General features: G+C 37.0%; 1 protein-coding gene across 1 annotated transcript in view; it reads right to left on the bottom strand.

Annotated features, from left to right (window-relative positions):
• The window catches only part of NXPE3 (neurexophilin and PC-esterase domain family member 3), a 47,711-nt gene that overhangs the window by 15,233 nt on the left and 21,552 nt on the right, over positions 1–10,926 (bottom strand). Inside the window, exons 4-5 of the mRNA XM_027865881.1 lie at positions 2,962–3,716; positions 1,448–1,521 (exon numbers count right to left, since the gene is read on the bottom strand). Of these exons, the coding sequence (XP_027721682.1) occupies positions 1,448–1,521; positions 2,962–3,716 (829 nt within the window). The remainder of the gene's footprint in view (positions 1–1,447; positions 1,522–2,961; positions 3,717–10,926) is intronic.

Raw genomic sequence — 10,926 nt, 5'->3', positions numbered from 1 at the left:
GGGGGGGGGGGGGATCTGTCATTAATCAGGTCATGTGGGAACTGAATAGCATGTGAGAGAAATAAGAGTAAGAAAGAATCTTAATGAGGGAAGAGATTAGGTTGAACCCTTTGAGCAAAAATATCTAGTGTGAGAAGAAAGAACTTTGTTCTCCAAAGGCCTTTTTCAAGGAGCTTCATTAATGCCATGCCAATCACTAATCACTTTTTCAAAATCCCAATTAAACTCTCATTTAAGACAGATTGGATCTGGATTTCCTGAGTCCTTCACCCCTCCCCCCCAAAAAACGAATACTAACCCACTCTCATTAATGGTAAGTTTTATTTGAGTAATTCCTTTTTCAACAGAACCTACATTGGTATTGGTAAATAATAATTTTCCAGCAAACCAAAAGTTCCTACTCATTAGGAAATGGCTGAGAGCAACCCATATGTCTTATCTGAAAACTGGCCCCTATCAATCAGTCAATTATTGTTTCCATGTTCCCTTGAATGTTTACAGATACTTGGGGAGTGGGACACATCCTTTTCTGAATTCAGAGAATTGTACTTGTTCACTCTCCCCCTCCAAACTTGGAAAGTCCCTAATCTTTCATCCAATTACAAGTCAGATTACCTAATGTTTTATTGTTTCCTTTTAATTAATTGGCCTTATTTGATTGTTTTTAATGTATAAAAGTCTTTCTCCCCACCTGAATTTGGGGTCCAGGCCTAAGCTGAAGAGGTCTGGTCCCAGTTTGTTGGACAACTGGTATACATTACTAAATAAACCAATATGCTCAGAAGATCAGAGTGGGGTAAGGGGAGAAAGGAAATGGCTGAGGATCCTTGTTACATGTGATACCGTGCATTTGTCCTCTTGCACAATGAAGTCTGCCACTTCTAATATATTTGGAAGCAAGTATATTATGTATATTATCTATGTATATTATCATGGATATCATGGATATGTATATCATGGATAATATCCATGTATTCCTCTTCAAAGTCTCAACAATGAATAATATCAATTTTGCATTAATACTAATACATTTCATTTGTTAGTGTCTTTGGGGTTATTTTCTTTTACTAGTTAATACTCTTGTTTTAAATACCACCTTTCCTTGAAAAAATGTCCATTTTCCCAATATCTCTTGAACACCTTCAGATGCTCATGTGGAACAGAAGAAATTAAGTTGCCTTCCATATAAACATAGATAACAAAACCCAGGAGTTTACACGAAAGGTCTAAACTGTTTTGTTTTGTTTAATCCTAAATGCTCTTTCAGTATCTTCACTCATATCTTTATTTGTGCCCAGTAAACAAACAAATTAACAGAGGGGAAAAAAAGTTTTATAACAGCAGTGAAAAAAGAGCCTCAAATAAGTTAAATTAAAAATACACATTCTATTTTCTGCACTCAATTTAGCAATTAAAAGTAATGTCACTGGACTCATTCCATCTTTACCTTTTACTCCTAGGGGAATAACAGTCACCCAATCAGGTCCACTGGAGCGAATTGGCATTTTGATATTGATGTCACTTGAAGAGAAAGAGAAATAATTAAGAGCTGAGATGGCAAACATTTGTTTTTTCCCAGATGCTTATCTTCAATTGTAAAGGCATGGATATGAATTCACAGAATTTAATTTGCTTACAAATAAACTTACAAACGAAATATTAAAAGATAGTTCCAAGTAATACATTGTTCTCAATAATCAGTTAGTTTTTAGGATGCATTTAAAAAATAATTTGCCCACAATCGGATAAGAAGAAAGCACTTTGCACACCTGGGATTTGAACTCAAGATTAAAACCCATTTGTTTCCAACAATAACTATTATGATAATGATCAAGTTACTTTAATGTAGCATTCTGGGTTTTCCATGTGCTTCCCCACCACACAGTGCATCAGGCAAAGCAATCTTTTAAAAAATATTAAATCCAATTTTCAAACTGTAAAAATGTTTTTTTTTATTTAAATGGAGAGCTACAATTGAAAGGATAATAGCTTTGGAATCAAAGCACCTGGCTTCAAATTCCATCTCCATGATTCAATATCTGTGATTTTAGCCAAGTCTCAAGCTCTCTGGGCCTCCGTTTCTAATCTGCAAAATGAGAAGGAATAGGGAACTAGAATATGACCTCTAAGTTCTCATCTAGTTCCCAATCCACAATCCTATGAGTAGCGCTCTTCCTATTAACTTTACAGCAGCAAAGAATGAGACACAATATATTTCAGAAGTTAGCAGGAATTTGTTTTGCATATGTGTTTCAAGGTCTGGTTTTCCTTTTTTTTTTTTTCAGTAGGGGTGACGTGGAAGGGAGAGAAAATTAATGCCTGATGACTGGGGCAAAAAAGAAAATGTAATTTAAAAAAGAAACTGACAGGAGCAAAATCCAACTCTAATTTTTTTTTAAGTAAGTGTAATTTTATTTTAGTGACTAGCTTTCTCCAACTCCCACCAAAGTCAATCTTCCTTCTCCCTTCCCACCATTAAACAATGAAGGGATAATGAAGGAATATTGACCTTTCTCTTAGCAAAAATCAATATTGATATGCTCTGCAGATATTATTTTCATATGTACCAATATCAAATCAGGAGGTATATACAGTGACAAAAAGAGATCAAATGGATTTACCAGGATCCACTTAATTATCATGAAAATAGATAATATACATATATATCTATATAGATATGCACATATATGCATACATGTGTATATATGTGTGTGTGTATGTATATAGTAATACTATAAATCTGCAAGCACCACATTGCTTACCTTTTATTTTGAGCTATGTATGGTAAGATTCACGGAAAACATAAGCATAGCAGGAAAACTATTATTGTTATTACTAATAATTTACAATATTAGCACAATAATATAGTAATAATCATTACTAAAATCCAAAGATGGAAAGGGTAGATTTATAAAGAACTGGCCCAAATCAGAAGTGACTGCTCTGATTTATACCACATACCTTTGGAAGAAAGCACCCTCTGCAGTGGTTAGAAGACCCTTGAGGTATCCTCCTTTGTAATGGTTGATTCTGCTGCTACAAGGGAGCTTTTTCGGTTGGAAACAAAACCATGGCTCCCCGGTGTAGAGATCTGTGAAGTTACACACAGGAAGGTTTCCTGGTAGACATACATTGCATATGGTGGTCTCTGAAATCCTCCCTGACCGAAAAAGACTTTTAAAATAGACCCTATCTGGCCTCACCTCCTGTAGATGCTGAAGGACCTGGACTGCTTCACTGGGATGAACCAGAACTACAGACACGGTCACCTTGCCTGGCCAAAGCAAAGTAAAAAAAACTTTGTAGAATCCATTTTGGTAGTCTACAACTCTTCCCACTGCACCAGCTTGCAGTTTGGGTGAGTGGATTCTGGCCTGTAAATAGTCTCCACCATACTTTTTGGGCCTCCCTTGGAAATCCTGTACTTGAACCAGCACCTCAAGCTGGCTCCCCACCTTGAAGAAAGCTCCAGAGTTCAATATCACAAAATAGCTAGAGGAGGGGTCAGTGCTCTTCACAAATGGGACCAAATCCGTATAAGGCTCATGGCTCTGCAAGGCTGCCAACAAAGAGTCCTCTTCCAAACGCTCTCTCTTAGACAAGGTTTGATGTTCATAACCACAGTAGGGCTTTCGGCCAACTCCTGTTGCTTGAGGGAAAATATCCTGCCCGCTACTATCAATGACGGTAGCTAAAACACTTTCATGATCCAAGTGCTGAAGAGAAAAACACAAAGAAACAAAACAAAACAAAAAAATTTCCTTATGTGCAGTCAAGTAAACCTCTAACATTGTTGAGGCTAAATTTTAAAATACTATTAATAAATTTTTGGAAAAAAACTATTGTGTTTGAAAAGAGGATTGGTGGCTTAAATAAACGGTGTCCCCTGAGTTACGATGTTTATCCCCCCAGTTTTATGGGGATATCTAATATATTACTATTTATTCAAGATGGGAGAGAAGAAATGGAATGTCTGCTACCACCCTTATATTGGAATCTGTAGAATAAGAGAATGTTGAAACTGAGGTTAAATGACTTGTTCAAAGTCATAGGTAATAAATGATAGAAATGGTATTTAACTGAGGTCATCTCACATTTTCAATTGTGATCTATGATTTGATGTTTTACAGATGCATAGTTTAATTTTTAGCTACTTGGGAATTACCTATCTCATAAAGGAAATGTGAAGTGAAGCTTGTTTTGATCAAATGCAAACCAGCAGGAACCGTGGTTCTTTTTTTCCTGGCCTACTTTTCTTGTGAAAGGCTATCTCGGGGCAGGTAGGTGGCGCAGTGGATAGAGTACCAGCCCTAAAGTCAGGAGGACCTGAGTTCACATCTGACCTCAGACCAAACACTTAACACTTACTAGTTGTGTGACCCTGGGCAAGTCACTTAACCCCAATTGCCTAAAAAAAAAAAAAAAAGAAAGGCTATCTCTGCTCTAATTACAACTTTCCACACCATAAACTTCCATGTCCCTTGACTGACAGCAGAGAGCCATCCCCACTATTTCCTAGCTCCCTGTCTGTGACATCAAAGGTAAATGATTAGTTCATCATAGCCCAGGTCAGACATACTTGACCTGTTACACAGCTAGTTAGTGTGACAGAACCCCAGCTAATACCAAGCTCTTTACATTCCAATGTGAGTATTATCATCATTAATAATCTGTCATAAATACATTTAGAAGCTAAGTGAATATAATCAAAAGAGAAACAGCATGAATAGGGCATTGGACTTGGAGTCAAACACACCTGGATTCAAAACCTACCTCACATACTTAGTAGCTATGTGACCTTGGACAAGTTACTTAACTTTTCTCTGCCTCAGTTTCCTCATTGTATAACGAGGGAGTGAGATTCAATGACTTCTAAGTTACATTTTAATTGTAAAATCTATACTTCCATAGTCCAATTTCCCAGGAATCGCTATTATCTGATTTTGTGGAAAGCATTAGCTATCTTTCTTAGAAATTCTCTTTTTACAGTACAGTTTTTCAAGGTATTTTAAATCTTGTATTCAATTTTGTCACTCATTAATTTAACAGATATGTTTTGATAATTCATGATGAATGTACTTTGGACATAATAAATCATTCTCTGGATTTCAAAAAGGCATCAAGCACACTAGTAAACACCATCATGCCCCAGACAGGAATGAGAATGTGATAATTCACTGAAAGTCCACATTTCTCTCTTCTGCTGCCAATGAATGTACTTTCCCCCAAAGCCAGGAATTTCTCAAGGTGTGAGGCCACTTGGTCAAACCCCCTGCTACCGAACAGCTCCCAAATTGCATGAAGCAATGGTAATCTCAGATTGCAGCAAGGATTTTCAGCAATTGAGTTATTATACAATGATTTCTCTTATTTTGGGCATGTATACAGTTAGTTCATTTAAATAAATCAATTGACAAATATTTATTAAATACCTATTATGTACCTAGCACTGTTTAGGTGCTGAGAACATAAAGACAATGAGTTCCTAATAGCATCGCATTCTAATGGGGATGATAAGAGCAAATACAAATGCATACAGATTAAATATAATGAGAATAAAAAAATGAATACAAAGTAGTTAAATACAAGTTAGCTTGAGAAGGAAGGAAACTAGCAGTTGAAAGGATCTGCAAGTTTTCAAGTAGAAAGCAGAGCTTGAGCTGTGTCTGTAAGGAAGACGATTCTCTGATATAGAGGTCAAGAAAGAGGATAGATAGTCCATGTGTGACAGAGAAAGGCAAGCTGGAGCAGGGTAATGCTTTAATGGAGTAGGTAACATTATTATTTCAATTAAAAGTAACTCAAAAGGAAAAATGGAATTGAGTCTAAGGAACTTTTTCCATTGGCTTTTGCTCCTATTTTTTTAAGTCAGGTATGGAACTTTTGGAAAGGATCTCAGTTTTCACCTCACTTTTAGATGTTCTAAGGCCCACCATTCTCTAGGGTTTACAGCTTGAATTAGAATCATGCCGTCTAGAAGGCCATCAAAGGCTTTGCAAAACTTGAAGTATACTATTATTTATATGACAGAGCAAATTTAGCAATCTGACAGAAGCTGGGACGCATCACAGAAACTGAAGAAGAGAGGAAAAGGACAAGAAGAGTAGGTAGGTATGGAGTTCAGGAGGAGGGCAAAATGCAATGGAGCACAGTATCAATCACAGATTTAGAACTGGATGGGAGCTCAGAGGTCATTAAGTCCAACCCCCTCATTTTACAGATAAGGAAACTAAGGCCTAGATAAATTGAGTGACTTGTCCAGGGTTTGATCCAGACGTTCCTGATGCCAAGTCTAATGTTCTAACCACTGTAACAAATGTAACACTGTAACATGCTGGCCAGAAGGTGGAGGAGAGACAAGCCAGGGTGGAATTAAGTTTTCCTAGTTACCAGACAAATTAAAATAATTCCTGCTACTGTGTTAGCCAGCGAATATGATACGAACCCAGATAAAGCGAAACTATAACCCAGCATAACAACAATTCTTCTTAAGACTGACACTTAAAGGGTTTCAGATAACCCAGGAAACAGCTTTGCTCATATGATTCAACACACCATAAAAGCAACCACCTATACTACGGCCAGCCCTAAAAGCAGGCCAACTCCCATTACACCTGGTCAATAGATGGCATAGTGGATGAAGCGCTGGACTTGGTAGTCAGAAAGACCTGAGTTCAAATTTTACTTCAGATGCTTACTAGCTATGTGATCCTGGTTAAATCATTTAAAACTTCTAAGTCTCAGTTTTCTCAACTATAAAAGCTAGCACCAATCTCACAGGGTGGCTGTAAGGATAGTGCTATATAAATATTAGCTATCATAATTATTATTATTATTATTATTATTATGCAGAGATCATGGGATGCCAGATTCACCACCTCCTCCTATAATAAAAGGTGGAAAAAACATAGCCTGTTGACCTAACCACTCATAGCTACCCAGCTATCTAAGTCCTGGAAAAATTTAAATTCAGGTATAAGATCACAGACACCAAATAAATGCCCTATTCTCCAACAGGGAGAGCCCAAATTAAGGACACTATAAAGGTTTTCTTCTTTTTCGGTCAGGCTTTGAACTCCCCTGGGAGTTCAAAGACCAAATAACCAAAATAGAACTAGTAGGTAGTTAAGGCCAAAAAAAGGAACACCAGTACCTCAAGTAACTGGAGGCAGTCTCCTACAGTTAAAGGAAAAAATACCACCTGGTAGCCCATAGTGAAAAGGAGGTAAGTGTATTCTTTCAGGGGGAAGAAAGTACTGCAAGGATTGTATATTGCAATAAAATAATATTTCTTAGATGCCCTAGGAGAGAAATCTCATTCATAGTTTAAAAAAAGTTTGTGTGTGTATGTGTGCGTGTGTCTGTTTTTTTGGGGGAGAGTGAAATGAGGGAAGGAAATTGGGATACTTTGTACCTAATTTGTTGAGAAATTTAAAAGTTTTCTTGCAATAGCTTCCTTCCTGTCCAGAGAAATTATATGTAATCTTCAGGCCTGGAGTTAGGAAGACTTGGGTTCCCATCCTCCCATTCTGAGTCTAATTAACTTTGTGACCCAGAATGTAAATTATACTCTGCATTGTTCTAAAAACGAACCTCCTAACAAACAGAAATGTCTAAAACTGGAATGGATTGTCTCAGGAGAGAAGTAACCCCATCATAGGATGTGTTCAAGCAGAAACAAAATGATCATATGTCAGACACATTGGGAAATGGACTTGTGATTTCGCTGTGTATCAGACCAAATGAGCTCTGAGTCTCCTCCACCCCTGATAGTCTATAATTCTTTTAATGGAATTCTATGATTTTTGTTTTCCTAGGTCATGTTGGCTTACAGAACCCACTTGGACAAAGTCCCTTTACGGAATCTCACTTGCTAAGGATGGAAAATAGGGAAGATAGATGGGTAAAAGGTGGTGGGGGGCTATTCTGTTTACCAGTTGCCTTTAAAAATTGAAATTTTAGGAGTTTCCAATACATGACACTTCATATCTTGGCCAAGCTAACCTTATTCTAAAAGTAAAAATGCTCTACGACAGTCTTACGAAAAGCCCTCTCTATCTACTTTTCTATTCATTTTTATCATATCAGATTTTTCTGACAGGATTAATTAAAAAAAAACTTATCATCCCTCCCCCCCCAACCATCCAATGCTCAATTCAATTGTTTTTAGGATGATTACAGATTTTATTTAATGTACATTCCAGAGGCTTACCAAATACTGTCATTAGGATTAACAAAACATTTCCATGTTCCTTTCCAGCTTTAAAAAAAAAAAATGTGAATTTAACAAAAAAAAAAAAAAAAAAAGAATGATACAGCACATCTGTTTCTCTGGACATTTCCAAAACAGTCTGACAGCACTGTAGTAAATGATCCTTCAAGCAAGCTAGCTTTTCTTATGGAATTCCCTTAGCTACAGGCCATCTGAATCTACTGATGAGGACATCTGTTCAGTAGCATCCGCTTTATTCCTCTAAGGAAAATTTTGCAGAGGCTTTCTCATCACCTTCCCTCTCCTCACTCTAGTCAGTCCTTTCATTCTCCCCAGAAACACTCTAGCCCTAAGGTTAGGTTCTTAAGCTTTCTTAGGGTTCTCAACCTATTTTGTGTTATAGACTCTTTTGGCTGTCTGGCAAAGCCTAAGGATCCTATCTCAGAATAGTATTTTTAAATGAATAAAATAAAATAATAAGATCATGAAGGAAATCAATTATATTGAAATGAGCTGTCAAAGGAGTTTTAAAATAAACTTGTGAACCCCCATAAGAACCCCTGCTCTGACCATATACCCTAGGACTCCTTATTTGGGGGACCACATTAACTAGAGTTGCTAAGGAGGCAGGTCTGTCTATGAATGCATTCTTCCTTTCCCAAAGATATTCTCATAGGCTTTCTATCATATACTGCTTGTTTTAATTGGTTTTTAAAAATTTTTGGTGTTGTTGACTGAGGATCATACACTGCTTCATAGACATCAATCTATATGTAAATTTTCACTACATAGCTAGAGAAAGTATAGGAAATTGGAATACATATGTCCTGAGACCAGAACATAGCCTAGCAGTAGCAATTTAGAATAAATCCCTGGTATTTATTTTCTTGTTATTTGCCTTTTCCTAGTTTTTTATGCATGCAGAATAACAATTCTGCTTAACTGAGAGCCCTAAAATAGGATTCTATTTAACTGAGGTTTTACCGTACCATTATTAAATTAGTGGATCTAAAGTAAGAGTTACTGGGTTCAAACTCCAGATCTATTACTGACTACTGGCATGAAAGGACATTTCAGTTTACTCATTTATAAAATGAGGGATTTGGACTAGAACTGGGATTTTTAAACTGGAGTTCACAGACCCCAAAGGGATACATGGATAGATTTCAGGAGGTCTATGAGTTTGGGTGGGAAAAAAATATTTATTTCAATATAATTGGTTTCCTTTGTAATCTTATGTATTTTATGAATTTAAAAAAATTATTTTGAGAAGGGGACTATAGGCTTCACCAGACTGTCAAAGGGGTCCATAATAAAACAAAGGTTAATTATTCCTGGATTAGGCCATAAATACTTGGAGATCCATATTGAACATCATGTCAAACTTAGGAAAAGAAAAAACAATTCCTGCCTATTTCAAAGATGGAGGAGAGAGACAGACAGACAGACAGAGAGACAGAGAGAGAGAAAGTGAGAAAAGGATGAAAGAAAAGATGGTGGAGATATTTATGCACCAAAGCCCAGGATTAAAAAAAAAAAAAAGACAAACAGAAACAGAAACAATTAGACAAACAGGATTGTTAGGAGTGTTGTTCTTTTGTGCTATATGACACAAACTGTCTATGTGACCCTGGGCAAGTCATTTAACCAGTCATCTAAGCAACGCACACAAAGTGCTGACCCACATTGGTAGAGGGAATTTTCTCAGCAAGGAATTCCTTATAATACTGAAATCACAGGTCCAGTTCCTATCCCTATCCTAATAATGTTTGGATGATCTGATGACACCTCATAAGCTTAGCTACCTTTGTTAGTGTAGAATTTGCAAAGCCTGTTTCCTTGTAACACAGGTACAAACATTTTAATCAAGGAAAAAGGAGACTATAGAGAGATTGAGAATTTCAAGATAATTAGTCTAATAAGATGCTGCTAATAGAATCATTTTATATCTTTTTTTTCCCTGTGAGACAGTTGGGGTTAAGTGACTTGTCCAGAGTCACAAAGCTAACCCGTACCATGTGTCTGAGGCCGGATCTGAACTCAAGTCCTCCTGACTCCAGGGCTGGTGCTCTATCTACTGCACCACCTAGCTGCCCCATCATTTTATATCTTACTGAGGGCACAAACATGTTTACCACCAGATTTTCATAAGAATTATCTTAACAATCTGGTTGTTCCCATTTCACAGATGAGTAAAAATAGTGATGTCAGATCTCTTAGCAAAGATTACTTACTCAGTTAGTGGAAAGGAAAATGATAGACTGCAAAGTCTGTGGTTTATTGGTTGAATCACTCTATCTCCTATACCACACCCAACCTAAACTAATAAAAATCTGTGTGGTGGGTCAATAAGCAATCAAAGAAATTCTATAACTATAACTAAATTGGGTCAAAGGATTAAAAAATCTTCAGTCTTTGTAGACATGGGACAAAATGAATATTCTAGTGACAAATTGAGCCATTTGTAATAGCACAGTACTCTATAGGTCTTCTGTACTTTGACACAAGTTAAGGGACAGCCCCTTTAATAAAAAAAAAAAACATTAAACTTTTTTGGCCCCCTGGAACTACCTTTACCAGCAACTCCCCACCTCTACTAACCTCCTACCTCCTGCAGCCGCTGCAGCTACATTGACTTGCCTGTGGATGGTAGTCCCTCTCTCTTTCCCCTTCTCTGGGCTCCGGGTATACCTATCATCTCATCCTTAAGAACC

Source organism: Vombatus ursinus, unplaced genomic scaffold (genome assembly GCF_900497805.2).
Source record: "Vombatus ursinus unplaced genomic scaffold, bare-nosed wombat genome assembly UNPS02001419.1, whole genome shotgun sequence".
Taxonomy (NCBI): Eukaryota; Metazoa; Chordata; class Mammalia; order Diprotodontia; family Vombatidae; genus Vombatus; species Vombatus ursinus.
This window is presented reverse-complemented; position numbering and strand designations above follow the sequence as displayed.